Source organism: Phoxinus phoxinus, assembly GCF_949152265.1.
Source record: "Phoxinus phoxinus genome assembly, chromosome: 1".
In the NCBI taxonomy this organism is placed as follows: domain Eukaryota; kingdom Metazoa; phylum Chordata; class Actinopteri; order Cypriniformes; family Leuciscidae; genus Phoxinus; species Phoxinus phoxinus.
Window position 1 is genome coordinate 27,065,254 of NC_136876.1, and position 17,624 is coordinate 27,082,877.

The following is a 17,624-nucleotide window of genomic DNA, read 5'->3' on the forward strand; positions in this document are numbered from 1 at the left end:
TTCACGTGTACCATGAAATGAGCCAATAAAAGGATATAGTACTGCACACAGTTGTGAATATGAAGCAGATCTGATGAGAAAAAAAAGTGCAAAAGTTAAGAAAATAGCAGGGTATTTTAGTTTATTTCACTGAAAATGTTTTGTGCAAAAAGTGTTAAAGTTTTTTTTGTTTATACAAAAAGAAATAGGTTCTCTGACCCCAGAATTCAGCAGGGCATCGGACATTGCACTCACATTACTGACACGTCTGAAGGACATCTTCACACGCAACCCGAACATTTTTCGGCTCACCTTTTTGTGTTGTGAGAAATGTTATGTATCCACAGCAACTTTGCCAATACTGAGATTTTGGACTTGCAAATAGACCTGGAGAATGTCATAAGCTGAAGATTTAGACTAATCTTCTAAACCACCTCGAAGCAATGCTGATTGAAATAAATGATTTACTAATATTGCCGACACTTGGCTGCAGAACTTGTCACACCTCAAATAAGGCCTCCAAAAATTATAATAACCTTAATGGAACAAAAGGATCGTAAAAACAAATATGTACTAATAAGGTTGATCCACTGAACCACATTACAGCACATTATCGCTTTGTAATGAGACATTTCTTCATCTCCAACTTAAATGCTTGAAAGACTGTTGATTATGTAAGTATCCCATCTTCATTCCTGATAAAGGAGACAGGTGTGTACCTCCTCTCATTCTTTTCACTCTTAGCACCTCGGTTCTCTTTAACATGGTAATGAGAAACAGCTTCCCTTCCACTTTGAAGACCTGCAAGTTAGTCAGTGGAATTTTAATAGGTGGCAACTGTAAGCTATGTTTAGCTAAAACACACATTGTGTGGGTAGGTGAATGTATAAGACTCTTTAAGAGACACCCAAACCATACCTCCCACCGAAATAGCATCAGTGGAATGACAATGCGTCCCCTTGGAATTATAAGGTTCTATCTGCATTCTGACTGGTTTTGAGATATTGAGCTTTAAAGTTTTTGCATTCCATTCAACTGTGTAGAAAGAACCTTTTTATTTTCTAAATAAAAAGTTCCAAAATGTACAAACCTTAAAAAACAACATCACATAATGTAAATAAGTTGTCACAGAATAAGAATATGTGAATAACTCAATTTTGACAAAAATGTCAGATAGAACCTTATAATTCCAAGGGGACGAATGGTTAACCAGCTCAATGTTTGTCTGTTCTGCATAAATCAGAAGTAACTCAAAAGATAAAGATTCCAGTTTCCAATACGAAAAGTCTTTTATTATTATTATTATAGTAAACTCTAGTTTGCATTATGGTTGTGCATTAAACGCAAACAGACCAACAAAGTGGAGGTGAGGAACTTAAAATGACAAACAGCGGTGAAGATCCATGGAAACTGATTAGTGGCGGGAAATTCAAACAAAAGGAACACATGATGAATCAAAACAAACTCAAAGTCCACGAAAACGAAACTAAGAACAAACGCAACTGAATAAGCATGACAGAACGCCCCCTCCTGGAAGACTCAACCTCGTGGCGTGGAGGCGGACGAGGAGGTGAAGGGATGGTGATGGAAGGACGGCAATGAGACCCCGACAGCAATGGACGTCCGATGGCACAGACCCAGAGCCTATAGACAACAGCCCACGGCGATGTCGAGGGAGGAGCCAAGGTGGAGTAGAGGCTAACGACGTCAACTGGGTAAAGACTGAAGGCCGATGGATCACAGGGCGCAGAAGGAGAGCCGATGGAGCAGAGCGACATCACTGGCACAGGAGGCATAGGCAACTATCGTCTGAGGTGGAGCCAGATTACTCGAGGACTGAGGCATACCTGAAGGGAAGGAGGAGCCCGCTGCAGCTGTAGGGGTCGAGAAACGGAGCGAATTGGAAGATCCGCAAGTCCGTGGCAGAGGTGGAGTTATGACTGACCAAGAGGGAGCTGATGGGACGAGGGAACCCAGTGGAGTCGAAAGGCCGAGGGTGGACCCATAGAATCTACTCGCTCAGATGCTGATGGGTGCTCGACCTGAGGCTTGACGTCACAGCTTTGAATTACAGATGGCGAAGGGCTGCAAACTTCCAGCAGAGGTGGGGCTGGAGGACTGGCTGAGCAGATGGAGACTCGATGAGATCGAAGGTAGTATATAATCCACTGTGCTGTCTAGAAACAGCAATGAAAGTTTAGAGCATACAAATAAACCACAGTCCAAATAATGTATGGTGCTATCTAGAAACTGCGATGAAGGTTCTGAACAAATAAACAATCCATCCAAACAGTCAATAGTGCGGTCTAAGAACAGCGATGAGGAACATGAACATGAGTGGCATAAGGTGGGAGTCAATACCTCCGCACTGAACTCCATCAGCCAGTCCTCAGTCTCCATTTCCACCAGTATACCCTCAGCCACAGATGTCTCGGGCTCACACTACTTTTCGGGCTCTGGCTGACGCGTCGCAGCGGGTGGTATCTCTGTCTAAGGGGGCTCACGATTCCTCCGTAGCCACGGGTTGTGAAACAGGCTCTGGGTCCAGATGTGTTCTGGACAGGGGGTAGACACTCTCCAGAAATCAGATGATGACATCCCTCCAGTTTATTCCAGAGGTGTCTGAGGGGTCTATGGTATAGTGGTAGTTAGCCCAGATCCAGAACAAAGACTTCAGGGTCTTGTCGTTGAAGTGGCTGGTAAGACGACAAGTTTTCAACCAAAACGGAAAAAAATCAACACCCTCCTGGGAAATCACAGAAAAAACGTATCTGCATAATCCATCTTTTGGGTCGGTCGATCTGTCACAAGAAGAAGACGATTCCACAGGTTCCAATACAAGTGTCCTTAACTCTTTAACTGTCACCCCCCTTTTTGAGAATGGACATTAAAATGCACTATTCTGGTTGTAATTCAAGAATGCTTTGGAATATAGACCTAAGTTTGGTCTTGTTTTAAAGAAAACACTCAGCAGATTATTGCTGAAGTGAAAGCACTTCAAAAAATTTAAGTATGAAAAGAAGATTAAATGTACAGTAAATCAAATATACATTACTTAAAGCTGCAGTCCGTCGTTTTTCCTCTTTGTCGCCATCTCTGTTCGAAATCTGCAATTGCAGTTATTCGCGGAATTATTAACTGTGCGTGGGTAGTAAATCGGCATGAAACAGCGCGGATGAACACAATGTATTGAGGAGAACCTGTCGCTGCCGCGTCGCTGTGGATACTGTACTGTCATCAGCAATCTCGGAGTATACTTTTTGAAAGTGTCAACATTAGAATTTTCATCGGTAAATGTCATCTGAACAAGTAAGTAACATTCACTTTTGTTCTGACCAAATTCGGGGGGTGGGGGGAAGCATTGCAGTAGGCTATAGCATGCTGATTAAATCAAACGATTGCTTATATCACGTCAAAACGTGAAAAATATATTTTTTCTGAAGTCCGAAGTCTTTGGGTTTTACAACTGGTGAATCTCCAGTTGTCACTGGTGATTGTCGCTTTAAACTTTCGGGATCCGCCATACCAAGTGCTAAGCTAAAACTCCACCATCATCCACACACGCTATAATAGCCGACTAGCCGGGGACTCCTTCTCTATGTGTACAGAAGTGACGTAATGACGCAAAGACATGCTCGAAATTCCCGCGGAAATCCACCAGTACCACTAGAATTAAAATCATTATTACAAGCTTACCGTTTTGAATCGAGGTAAGGCAAGCAGATCGTTTTGAACACTGTCTGGTTACGTTTTTTTTCAAAAATTTATTTTTTGATATTTTTAAACCCAAAAAAGTGCCGGACTGCAGCTTTAATATTTTTTCTTTTATATACAATATATATTTTACAAAATATTTTTTACTATAAAATTACTATAAAATCAAAGCCATATATCTAACCAAGATGTGTTCCAAATTTGAAGTTCATATCACAAAAATTTTAGTTCCCATGAGATTTTGTTTAGGCGTAATACCAAAAAAAGCCACCGGGTGACATACTTTCCATTGAATTTAATTGTATGCATTCTGCTCTAACAAATTAATACATTTCTGTCCAAATATCACTTCTGTCACAAAATATGGAACCTTGAGACTCAGACCTTACTGACAATAGTATGTGTTTTGTCAAGATTAGAAAAGGTTTTGATCATAAATTATGAAACATGATGACGATGCCCAAAAGGGGAGGAGCCAGATACAATAATTTAGAGTACCGTTTCTATGGTAACGCAACGTCCAATTTCAAAACGGTTTTCACAGGATGAATTCTGAGTTCGTAAGCTTTCAAATGATACCTAATTTATGTCAACTACTAAAATATGTGATGTATTAAAAAAAGGCGGAAAAAAAATATTATATTTTAGAGGATAATATATATGTTATACTTTTTAGAGGATAATATTATTTTATAATTTTTTATTGACAAATACTAGATTATATGTTTTATTATGAACTTTTAGCATGAAAACCAAAGTTTCAATTGTTAAAAGTGAGTGCGTCTACTTTTTGTGACAAAGGTCCGAACTCCTGTTATGATGTAGATTTTTTGAGGCGCACTCTTGTCATAAATTTATCTATTACTGTTCCTACATATTTTGTATCAAAAAACAGTGCTAAAATATCTATTTAGGACTCTTAGACCTTTCCAACGATATATAGTTTGTCATGATTAGATTAGGATTTAATTGTAATATAGTGAAGTAAACGTAGGCGTCCCGCTAGCGGGACTACAGAGGGTGTGCGTTAAACAAATGCAAACATAAATATCAACAACAAATACAGACTGAAGAAGAGGAACTTAAATACATATGGTGATGAACTAAATGACAAACAGCTGTGAAGATTGGTGTTCATGGAAACTGATTAATGGCGGGAAATTGTGATGAAATCGTGATGAATAAAAACAAACTAAAAGTCCATGAAACCGAAACTAAAAACAAACACAACTGAATAGACGTGACAATTACACACACACACACACACACACACACACACACACACACACACACACACACACACACACACACACACACACACACACACACACACACACACACACACACACACACACTTGTGGTTTAAGCAGAACAGATAAATCAACAACAATAAAAGCAGAACTAATAAAAACAGTAGCACAAATGCAATATTAAGTATGAATATAGTAATATATATATATAACCATGTCAATGTGTCAATAGAGCAAAATCAAAACCGTGAGACCTCACTAAGCCTTTGCAGTAAACACAAGCTCAGAATACTTTAAAATCACAGTGGCATCCCTGGCGCTCTGAATAACGGGTAGTCATGGCGACAGCTGATCAGACAGTGACAGGATGTGAGATTTATGACTGTCCACTGACAGAGGCCTCTTCTAAACAGAGGTTTCTTTTTCCTTTTCCTGCCATATTTATGTGGTCTATTCTCATATGCCATGCAGTTCTTGTGGACATATTTGAAGTGGGGTTGATTTCAGAATCCGACTTTATATTAGCAAAAGTTGAGCAAGTCGCATACCATGGTACATTTCTCCCGAGGAAAAAAATGAACAAAATGTTTATTGCCTGAATAAACAACAACATTTCAGTCTGAACTTGCAAATGTTTTGTGACCTAAATGCAATACTAACTGACGAAAACTAGCATGTCAAATTGTGTTTGTCATTCTCTTATTTGGGCGTTTTGTGTCTTTCACTGTGTGTTCAGACAAATACAGTTGCAGGCGGAGAGCGAAAGAGTGAGCCAGAGAGAAATGCCCTTATGACGCCACACACACCACTGTTCTGTCTCAGTTTCAACCATGTGCTTCTTGGTATCCACACATTCATCAGGGCTGTGATGATAGTTCTTCACTGAATGATCTATTTGTAGAGAAATTCACAAGTTACCTAATACCAAACATTTAGAGAGGGCTAAACGCTTGAGATTTGTTTAATGTACAATGCCAGATGTACAATGTTTTACTTCTCATTAGTTTAACGGCTAAAGCCGGGAAAACAAATGAAGGTCTCCTGCTTGGTTGTTTGAGCTGGTACATTTTAGCCCACCAGGGCTGTTTACAGAGGCCAGTAAGCTCAAAGGTGTCAGACCTTGGCATATAAGCAGATGCCTTTACTTGCAAATGACTTTGAAATTCCTTCAAGCTCTGTTCTGCTTGCTTATCCATGTTTAACCATGACTTTGGCCTGGACACAAAGAGACAGACAGTGATTGATTAAGGTTATTGACTTGTCCTGCTCCATGGGACTACAAAATCTTTCAGAGAACATGGGTGGGTGGTGTGGTCAAGGGTTTAGAGGAACTCGATAGAGTATTGTCTGCGCTGAGCCTCGTAAGATCCAGATTTACCACACACTGCGAAAGTTATACATGAACGGACCCAAGACAAACAGGCCCACAAGCTGAGAATGATTGACAGCTGACAAAGATAGCCACAGCAAGGGGACATGAGCACATACGGGAGTCGATCTAGAACATTCTATCCCCAAGTTCACTTCTGTTTACAGCAAACACACTAATAGCTGCACGATTGGCAACGTCTTATGAAATAGCAATGAGAGATGGATAAAATCTCAGAGGAGAGCCATGTCTGTTGAAAGTCAAGCTTTGATGAGTAATCTCAACCAACTGTTGCCATGAGCTGCCTTTTTCTGAATATAACTGGGGAAAAAAGTCCCTTTCATGTCACCAACATTATAGTTCAAAAGTAAAAGTTCGGTTGATTTTTTCAGCTCAAGAAGTTTCTTATGCTTGCCATTGCTACATTTATTTGAATACACATACAGTACAAGCAGGAATAATGTTAAATATATATTTTTTAAATACCTGTTTTCTATTTTAATTTTTAAATGTTCAGCATCATTACTCCAGTCTTCAGTGTCACATGATCCATCAGAAATCATTCTAATATGATGATTTGGTGCCCAAGAAACATTTCTTATTATCAATGTTGAAAACAGAGGAATACCTCTGATGGATAAATATGAAGTTCAAAAGAACAGCTTTTATTAAAAAAAGAAATCTCTTGCAATATTATAAATGTCTTTTTAATTTAAATGTAATGTGTCTTTGCTGAATAAAAGTATAAATTTCTTTAAAAATATCTAAAGAAGCTGTAATATACATCTGTAAATTCATTGTAACCCATAACGCACTTCACTTTTTACCAGTAAACTCTCTGCCCTGCGAATTAATTTCACGTAAAGACGTGTGACTTACAGAAAATGATACACCATATCGTGATTTTTTTAGCTGCAGTAAAAAGACGCAAACTTTAAATCTGCAGGATTGCAGTTAAGTGGAGTAGATTGCATATTTTATCTCTTTTTTTTAAACACAGAATGGGATGTCATTTTGCGACTGTTGCCGTGTCCGAAGCAATTTAGCATGCTCAAAGTCTAGTGACCGCAGCTTTAGTTTTCAAAGTGCTTGTATTATAAATTTGAATGGCAGTACTTCTTGTAAACAACCATGCTGACAACTTCGAATGGTCATCAAATTATTTTATTAAATCAGTAGTAAAAACAATCCAAGAATGCAGTTATAAGTTAAGCTTTTCAATTTTTATTTCTCCAGAACAATCCTTTGTTTGTAAATGTGTACGTGTCATGATGCGTGTCAGTGAACTCAAAATCTGCTTTAAAATATTATGTACAACACAGGAGTTGTTGCTGCCACGGGGATCATCGTCCTCCTCCATTGCCCGCCCCTCCCCCGGCTCCGCCTCCGCCTCCAGACTGATCCTGAGCTCCAGACATCATCAGGAAAAGAACAAGAGGGACAATGTACATCCACTGGTGATGAAAGAGAAAAGAAAAACACACAAGAAGGTTTTCAACATATTTGTTAGCGGTTTGAAATGCAACATGACGGTTCCTCTCCGGAGTCAATGACTAGGTGCAGGGAAATTACAGGATTTTTGGATTAATTGGCAAGGTTTCCCAAGCAAATCATTTTCAGTTTCATCCTTCCTTATTCTCTTTTTGTCCAACCTCCACCACTTACTGCTTCTTACAAATGACTTTCCACTGTGAGGGAGAAATGAGACTGAAAGAACAGGAAAGAGTGAAGCAAGCAGAGTGGGTCATGAACATCTCTGAGCTTGAGACTATCGTCACCTGCTAATATTACTGGCCAAAAGACACTATTTGATCAAAACACTGATTTGGTCATGACCCAGCAAGAAACGTACACGAAAAAAAGCACATCAAACAACTGAACACCAAGCTGAAACAAAGGAAGAATCAGAGGATTTGAGTTTGTGTGCATGTGGGTGCTTGTTCAGACCCCTATACACACACAATGAGAAATGCAGCGGGAGCGACAGAGTAACCAAATAGGCTTAAATGAGTTTCAGTACTTGAAATGAATGGAAATCAGCTCTGCTCTCTGGCGCCCCCTGGTGGGGCCTGTGCTGAACTGGTGGCCATGAGGAACACTGCACCTCCCAGAATCAAATACCACTGGAACACAGCACAGACCAGCACAAAGTCAACACAGACACAGCATTGTGAATGCAGAACAGCCAACCACGACACACGCTGCAGGAGAGCTTAGAAGTCGGTTACAAAGAGGGACATTAATACTGGAAGCTGTATTTAGGAAGGGACAGAACAGACCAGCAACTTCAGTCATGATATGATAAAAAAATAAAATACACCCAAAAAATACAATAACGGTCATCTTGGGCATTGCAGTCCACTCATACACAAAATAATTCTAAAGAGACTATTAGCAGGAATAGAGGCCATTTAGAAAGGAGTTTTCCACAAAAGGAGGTGAAATAAAAGATAAGAAAATATAAATGTGATGATAGTGCATAAGGTACCACATTTTTACTACCTAGATAGTTGGGAAAAATTGTCACATTAATAATTAGTCAAAATGCAAACACAATTACTTAAGTGAACTAAACTTTAACAGTAAAGTCAAGTAAAAACTGGCACAACTCAAACCAGTAATGAGTCTTCAGTCTCATCATACAGAATTAAATATAAATACTCACATATTTGGCAAAGAAGGATTTCTGCTCTTGTGGGTTTTTGCCTTTCTTTTCCATTTCCTGATCCATCCTCTCAATGTAGGGTGCGGTTTCGGGTCTAAATAAGAGGCACAAGACAAACTCATTTCCAAAGGAGCTGATAATAACATAAGCAGACAATGCAATTTATGGGTGCACTGATTGTATACTCTTCAAAATAATAAAGTAAATGTGTAGACCAGTGGATCTCAATCCACTATGAGGCCTGCAGACTTCCAAGAGGGGCCCAACATGTCTTACAATTATTTCAGTGTATAACATTAAACTGCCATCATATTTTTGAGATCATTTATTTGTATTAATACAGATTTACCAGAGATACATATCTGCTTAGACAGGAGGGCATTTAAATATTGTCTTGGAAAAGAAGGGTGCTTTAGAGTCAATAATGTTGAGAATCAATGGTGTAGTATAGTAACAGAAATAGCAGTCTGAGTGTAAAAGCATAAGTGTGTGTGCGAGTACTCACACAGGTGCAGTGACAGGTGCCACAACACTTATTGTAGTGTTAAAAACTTCCAGGTCAACCTCATCCTCCACCTCTATTCCACGACATGAACCGGGGATTGTCACTATGGAAATGCCGATGACATTTCCGCTGACATCAGTGTGAAGGGTGATGACGTCGCTGAGGTGCGACTCCACTAACGAGCACTGCAAAAAAGAAAGAGACAAGATTTATAGCTAAAATATCTATAAAAAATATTTTTTAATAAAAGTTTATTTTTTAATATAAGTCTAAATGTTTAGATCTGTTGTGGTATTTATGCAAATTAGCTCATCTGTAATTAGGCTAGATTATGCACCGTTTGTCCATGTTAACAAACAATTAAAAAAAAACTTGTAATAAATTTTTGGTTTGTCTTGATACAAGTAATCAACTCAGTAATTTTCATGGTGATATCTAAAGGTTAAAATTTGTACCATATTCATGTGAGAAAAATAATTAATAGGCGTATGAATAGGATATATTTGGGTCTTTTTCTGACCTTTCCCCTAATGGGATTCTTCAGGGGCTTTTTTTCCCTTACTCAGGACATATGGAGGATACAAAATCAGTTGAGTTAGATTCTGTTACAATTTGTTCACCCTTTTTTTCTAAAACGCCTGGACTATAAGCATAACACACCGACCCCGTTGCCATGAAAAACAGAGCATTGCCATGGCATGGACACAGTGTTCTTTAGCGGAAGCAATACAATTTTTAAATGTAAGTTTTTAAATCAATAAACTCCTTTTTAAATCAATATTTTGTGTCAAATTAGGTAGGTAGCCATCTTATAAGGAGGATAATGTAGAGCGAGGCGGTTGTTATAGCGAATACAACCCCTTCAAGCTGATTCAAGACCAGCCTGCCGGGGTTGTATTCGCTATAACAACCGCCTCGCTCTACATTATCCCTCACATAATATACGCTGTGAAATAGTACAAATTAAAAATAACTTTTTTTTCTATTTTTATTTAATATAACTAACATTTATTCCTGGGATGGCAAAGCTGAATCTTCGGTCTTCACATGATCCTTCAGAAATCATTCTAATATGCTGATTTGGTGCTCAAGAAACATTTATTATTATGATCAATGTTGAAAACAGCTGTCCTTGATATTTTTGTAGAAACCATAATACTTTCTTTCAGGATTCTTTGAGGAGTAATAAGTACACACGAACAGCATTTATTTGACACAGATTTGTTTTTTGTAACATTATAATCAACTTTAATCAGTTTAACGAATATTATAAATTAACTTCTTTAAATAAAGAAACTTTTAAACGTGTAGGCTAAAATTCTAATATATCTAATGTTGATATTTGCAGGAGGTTGACTTACAGCTCTAACGAACGCTGTAATGTAACCTTCAGACTGTTTCTCTGTCTGCCGGTCCACCTGTAGAGAGACTCTAGGCACCCGGATCCTGTACAGACCATCAACTGCTGCCACATCCTGAAGGACACAGGCAGAGAAATACAATTTTAGACCAGAGAGACAGCAGACACGGTTACGACATTTCATCCTTTAAGACAAATATCTTTGCTTTCCTAAAAAAAAAAAAAGCAGGTTCTCACCTTCATTGTATTCCTGTCTTTCTCAGAGAGCTGGTTTTGTGCGAGATACACACCGTTTTCCCTTCCACCCCTGAACTGTAGGGCACCACGAAGGCGAAATCTGGGAACATCATCTGAAACAAACACCAGCTGTCAGGACACTACAAAGAGACACATTAATAGACATGCTAACTATTATCTACCTTATTACTTACCTATTTCAAATGAGTGCTCTAGTGGCACAGAGAATCCGCTGAAATCGGTGTCTACTGCATCTCCTAACTGTCAAACAAAACCATTTACATTCACTCCGCATACAGACACATCAGACAGCAGCCTAACATGCTAACAAACTCCACATGCAAGAAATCAGTAAATCCGCACACAATACACATGACGAGAATGATGTTTAACAGACATATTAAACTTACCCTTCGACCATTATTGCATTCGCCAGATTGTGTCCATAACAGCGTAATAATTGACAGGACGGACAAAATAAGCGAAAAGACTCTTATCGTGGCCATTTTGTCGCAAGTCTTGAGAGAGACTTCCTCCCTGTGTAACGGAAACACGGCGTTTCAAATCAAAAGTCGTAAAAACATTAAAGATACTCCTCCTCCATTCACTTATGAAATGTATATTCATCAATATATATATATATATATATATATATTGATGAATATACATTTCATAATATTTCATAATATACAATACAATGTGTTATATACATTTCATAATATATTAATGTGGTATTTATTTTTAAAGCACAATCTACAACTGGATACCACATTAAAAGTCTACAGAGTTTTTTTTTATCCTCATGTATCTCGGTCTTAGGCTCCAAAAGCATAAAACTGAGACTTTTGCTATGTTTCCGTTCGCCATTAGGAAGCAGTTTTCTAGCAGCCTCTAGAGGGCGCGCTGCACACTGGAGCGCAGTCACGTTGAAGTATTGCTAGATTCGGCAGTTCCTTCGCCGGGCGCAGTGGCGTGCGCCTGTAATCCAAGCTACTGGGAGGCTGAGGCTGGCGGACCGCTTGAGCTCAGGGGTTCTGGGCTGCTGTGGACTATGCCGATCGGGTGTCCGCACTAAGTTCGGTATCGATATGGTGCTCCTGGGGGAGCCCGGGACTACCAGGTCGTCTAAGGAGGGGTGAACCGGCCCAGGTCGGAGACGGAGCAGGTCAAAGCCCCCGTGCCGATCAGTAGTGGGATCGCGCCTGTGAATAGACACTGCAGTGCAGCCTGAGTAATACAGCGGGACTCAGTCTTTTGTGCGTTTTATCAGATTCTCATTTTAAACGGAATTGAATTAATTTAATAGCTTTAAATTAACCTTTTTGGTAGAGTTTTTTTTTTGGGGGGGGGGGGACAGAAGTCAACATTTTCTACCACCAAAATTAAAAAATATGTTCACGGATGCTATTAATTTAAACTTGTTCACAAAAGCTGGTTCATTTTAATGCCATTATAGTGACCAGAAAATAAACGATGTACTGCCCCCTCTGTTTACGTAATTGAATTACACCTGCATTTTGTGCAACACGAATCACTGAATCAATAGGAGTCGCTGTTCGCAATCTTCAGCTTATTTTTGTAATTCATTTCATTACAGAGATTTCCGCCCACGTTTAATCCATACTCAGTGGTCCAGTTTTCTGCAAATCGAGTGTTTTTGTTGTTGTGTGTTTTAGGAAAGATGTCGCTGTATGATAGACTAATCACATTGAGTCTGCAACCAACAGGGTTCACTGTGAGACCAAGACGGATTTCCAAAAGACATTAACGGGTAAACTGAACAAAAACCCATGATTGAAAGACATAGCTCTTAACGTTCAGTAAATGTGTGCGCCAGTGTACAGGCTACAGATTTCTTTCTGTGATACAAGTTTGTGGTTAACTTCATTATACCTGTTGTTGTCACAGGAAGTAGAGAAAATGTAATGACAGGAGTTGGACACTAGAGAGTAGTTTAGTAACAGGAAAATGTTCCCTCTACAAAACAAGTTTTAACATGGCTCAAGACAAGTAACATGCTAAATTGATTGATAACAAGATCTTTATATTCACCTCAAACAACTGCTTTCAATCATAGTATTATTATAGTAACACTTTACAATATGGTCTAATTTGTTAACATTAGTTAATGTATTAATTAACATGAACTAACATTGAGCAATACATTTACCATATTTATTAGCATAATCTTTGTTAATGTTAAATTAATAAAAATACAGTGATTCATGGTTTGTTAATGTAAGTTCACGGTGCATTAACTAATGTTAACAAAAAACGTTTGATTTTAAGAATGTATTAGTAAATGTTGAAGTTAACATTAACAAAGATGAATAAATTCTTCTAGATCTGCTGTACAGCCAAAACAATCTCCGTTCCATTAATTTCCTATCGTCACTGTAAAGCTGCTTTGAAACAATCTGCATTGTAAAAAGCGCTATATAAATGTAGGTGACTTGACTGTAAGTATTGTTCATTCTTAGTTCATATTAGCTTAAGTAGTTACTGTAACTAATGTCAACTAATGAAACCTTACTGTAACGTGTTACCATTATTATTATTATAATATTTTATTCTAGGACCTTATTTTCAATATTTAGATGTTGAAACGCCTGTCAATTTTGCTTAAGGCCTATGCAGTTTCTTCAATAGCAGAGGCACCTAATGTCCAAAGCTTTGATTTTTATTTTACCGATTTAAACTTTTTCCCATTAAAATGTTTTACCACGCCCTTTTCCCCCTTCAATGTTTTTTTTTTTTCGTTTATTTTATTTTCTTACACTTGTACCAGACCCAGATTGGCTTAAACTATGAAAATCCATCTTAAATAGGCAAAAATAATTACTATAATAATCTTAACAAAGAGTAAAAATACATTTGCATTGTGTGAAAATGGTTTAATATATGCATCATATGTTTTTTGTTTTTGTTTTTACAGAATTATAACTGGCCCTCTGTAATGATGGCATTCAATCACAACCAACAATGTGGCACCAAAAGTTAACCTACAGGCAACATTGTGTGCATGTTTGGGATAGGAATGTTATAAATAATGCTTGAAGAAAACAAAGAAAATTGCAGGGAATAACATGCAGAAATTGTGAAACATTTTATTGTGTGTATTTATGCAATTCTAACTCTGAAAGTATCTAAAACAACGTTAGCAAGAAAAAGAAGTCTGTCTATTTTAGTCCAAAAAATGTCATTTTCTCCACCCAATGCTAAACACATTACATAATTTGAGATGCGTTAGTAATCACAGAGTGAATCACAGAGTGGTGAAAATGTTCATAACTTTCAGGGGGAAAAAAAATGACAAGAAGTCTTCAGTGATGCATATTCATGATAAATATAATAAACCAGTCGCAGTGCGGAAAATGACACATTTAATAAAGTAGTCACAGTGTGGGAAATGTTTAAAGAGTTTATTTTTTAAAAGTCCACTGGGCCAGAAGTGGCCATTTAAGAAACACCCTGCTGTATAATGTAATCATTTGTGATGTTGTCCTTGGGTCTGACATATAATGCAATCAAATGTTTCCCTGTTTAAGCTGTTACAGACATGCACGCAAATATTGCAATGTTTCCCAACCACCTGAGAACTTATTCCTTTTCCTCAATATCTGTCATTGTAGTGAGCCTATAAGATAATAACCGCATCGACAGCAGAATGGGCCATCAGGGCCACAGGTTAATCAAATTTAGCTTAGATCGATTACAGTCAATTACAGTAGCACACAGTTGTTGTGTTCCACAACCTCATTTTGTTCTGTACTGTTCTGTGCCTATTGTTCTGTAAATCAAAGTTACTGATTATCTTACACTCTTTCCCCACAATCAATAGTGTACCATGTGCGCCACTCAGTACGGGACCCACGGACTGCCATTAAGATCCAAGGCATGAGAAAAAACAAACAGACGCACGCCCTTTCGATTACATTAATCAGATGACACTGAGGTAAGTGATACAGCATGGCGTATTGGCATTTCCATAACTGAACACATCTCTAAGAGAGCCTGTATGATTAATGGACTGTTCCAGCAGAAGGGCTTGGGTTTTCCATGCACCCTTGCCATGTGATTTCCAAGACATTCCTTCTTTGAAATGAATATATATCTCTTCCATCTAGTCATTGCTGTCTGTCATCACGCCCTCAGACAATAGTGAAGCCCCACACTCCTGCAGAACTATAATTAGCCATCTCCTCACCGTGAAGGCATCTATGTGGCATTAAACGCGTGGGGTGACATTTTATTACAAAGCAGTATAACATTTTCTGCTTACATTTCATGATGAGAGTTGGTATATTGTGACATATGATTTATATTTTCTTTACCAAGTCCATATTACGTTTAATTGAATCAAATAAATTAAATTAGCACTCTGTGAAGCATGAAGTATCTTGTTTCCTGGCTGTTGTCTTCAATATATCACTTTCTTTTCTGCTGCATATGTCTTGTGCTTGTGGTTGTACGTGAATCTCGATCCTCTCCTTCGTAATATTGTGTCATTTTTCTTCTCGACACCTGCCTCTCAGGTTGCACTTTCTATAAATAGCACAGTCTCTGCCCAGTCTTCTCTCCCCCAAATTAAAGTTCAAAAGAGCGTTTATTGGTGTGTCAAGCTTAATAGAGCGTCATTGAACGGTACACTTCAAGCATTCACACCAGGGACGTGACTAAACTCTGATCTCTGTTGTTTTGCTGTTTTTGTGTAGAGACCGTACACAGGACATCTTGTGACCGTTGCGTTCAGCGTCGTACACCTTAATTGAAGTGTTACATTTAGCATTTTTATTGTTTTAGTTGTTGTCTTTTGAACAAAATATCATATTAAACTGAGTCCGTTTTTCATTACATGTCATGCAAGTTTAGTTGAGGAAAATGTCATTTTAAGTTGAGAGGAATCTCTTTTGCTCACCATGGCTACAGTAAAATCACTAATATTGTGAAATATTATTACAACTGATGTCTTTTTTAACGTATTATAAAATGTAGTTTATTCCTGTGATGACTGAGCTTTCAGCATCATTACTCCAGTCTTCAGTGTCACATGAGCCTCCAGAACGTATTCTAATATAAAGTTAAAAATGTAAAAAAAAACAGTTGTGCTGCTTAATATTCTTGAGGAAACAATGATACATTTTTTCAGGATTCTTTGATGAATAAAAAATCCAAAAGAACAGAATTTATTTGACCTAGATTTTTGTAACAATGTAAACATTTTGATAAATGTAATGTATCCATGCTGAATAAAAGTATTTTAAAAATCGTACTGACATCAAACTTTTGAACGGTATCGTATTAATTTAAACATGCATCATGCTTTAGCAAAACATGCAAAAACTCTCAATGTTGTAAAGTTTTAGTTGTTCACTGTTCATGTTTTAGCACATTGTTACAGAAAGAGTGTGGCTTGCAAAATCTGATTAACATGCAACTTCACTTGTGCATTCACGTCATTTTGTGCAGATGCAGTTATGATATTATGTTCTAATTATCTAATTATTCTCATGTATTGAATGGGTTTGGGTAAGTTAATTAACCCACTAGCAAAGAGCTCAAGTTTAACCGCTTTCATTCACAGTTTAGCCTTGTTATTCGTAAAACATCACACTTCTTTTGACACTCAGTGTGTGACTTGTGAGGGTTTATGACTGACTTAATGAAGGAGCAGAATTGTCCGCACATTTACTTGTTGAAAAGAAAGGGGTGTTTAGAGAGATGTAAGGTCAAAGGTCAGCGTGTCAAATGTTCTTAACCTCTGACAGCCTATCAGCAGGCTTGATTCTGTTCTTTCCAATTTTCTGAGGTAACCATCACTTCATAGATGATCACAGATTTCAAGCAACTCCGCTTTAATATGCTTCAAACAGGCTGTCAATCAATATCTATCTACAAATATATCATGCCATTAGCAAATAGCTTGGTTCACAGGACGTTTTAACAAGATTACCAATTAACAGGTTTGCCATAGAGACACCATGTTTGTTATAATGTTAAACATTTTTCACCCTTGTCGCTGTCTTTCGTCTGCTCCTCCTGTCCAAGTTGTCTCAAGTGACACCCGTTCTGTTGCTCTCTCTCCATGTATCGCTCTTTTCTCTGCTCACCCACCCTTCTCTGTCTTACTCAAGGATGGGGAGGACATGCTTGCCAAGGGAGGAGGGAATAAAAGGCATGAAAGATGAGTAAAGTGTGTGAGAAAGAAAAGTCAGGGTGACCGACATATGAAGAACCACCATGCCTGAACCGAAGAAGCCAGGTAAGGCTCTTCAAGTTAATTTTCAGCATCGATTTTACATTTAAAACTAGTGTATATTTAAATCATCGCAATTTGTCATTTCACATGTCACGTTAATGTAAATCATGCTTTTATGCTCTGACTGGCAGAATGCATCAGTGTCTGACTCTGGCCCACACTTAACATTCATAATAACACCAATTTGTTGATCATTTCGTTCAGCGAGCTGAGTTAGACAATCAGTAGATAAATCTTGATCATTGGCTCACACTTTTTGTTAGCTAACTACCTGCTGAGGCGTAGA

General features: G+C 38.1%; 2 protein-coding genes across 3 annotated transcripts in view; one reads left to right on the top strand and one right to left on the bottom strand.

Moving 5' to 3' along the window:
- Positions 1–7,458: 7,458 nt before the first annotated feature.
- Positions 7,459–11,616, bottom strand: emc10 (ER membrane protein complex subunit 10). 2 transcript variants are annotated; one of them, XM_079630058.1, is made up of 8 exons: positions 11,490–11,616; positions 11,274–11,340; positions 11,080–11,192; positions 10,844–10,957; positions 9,483–9,667; positions 8,978–9,071; positions 8,333–8,435; positions 7,459–7,766 (listed from the first exon to the last, which is right to left on the bottom strand). In XM_079630058.1, exons 1-7 carry the CDS (start codon positions 11,583–11,585, stop codon positions 8,349–8,351), a joined length of 756 nt encoding a protein of 251 aa, XP_079486184.1. In that variant the 5' UTR covers positions 11,586–11,616; the 3' UTR covers positions 7,459–7,766; positions 8,333–8,348. The 2 variants fall into 2 exon arrangements, with proteins under 2 accessions (XP_079486184.1, XP_079486183.1); XM_079630057.1 differs by lacking the exon at positions 8,333–8,435.
- Positions 11,617–11,972: 356 nt separating this feature from the next.
- The window catches only part of mybpc2a (myosin binding protein Ca), a 37,503-nt gene continuing 31,851 nt past the window's right edge, over positions 11,973–17,624 (top strand). The window contains exons 1-4 of the mRNA XM_079630040.1: positions 11,973–12,335; positions 12,756–12,850; positions 14,921–15,034; positions 17,214–17,341. Of these exons, the coding sequence (XP_079486166.1) occupies positions 17,320–17,341 (22 nt within the window). The 5' untranslated portion in view covers positions 11,973–12,335; positions 12,756–12,850; positions 14,921–15,034; positions 17,214–17,319. The remainder of the gene's footprint in view (positions 12,336–12,755; positions 12,851–14,920; positions 15,035–17,213; positions 17,342–17,624) is intronic.

Bases quoted from the DNA above. Each gene is read 5' to 3' on its own strand.
- emc10 (XM_079630057.1), bottom strand. From the start codon at position 11,585: ATGGCCACGATAAGAGTCTTTTCGCTTATTTTGTCCGTCCTGTCAATT. The intron at 11,341-11,489 runs GTAAGTTTAATA...TTTGTTTGACAG, and splicing joins AATGCAATAATGGTCGAAGG to TTAGGAGATGCAGTAGACAC. The intron at 9,668-10,843 runs GTAAGTCAACCT...TCTTTTTTGCAG, and splicing joins TTACAGCGTTCGTTAGAGCT to TGCTCGTTAGTGGAGTCGCA.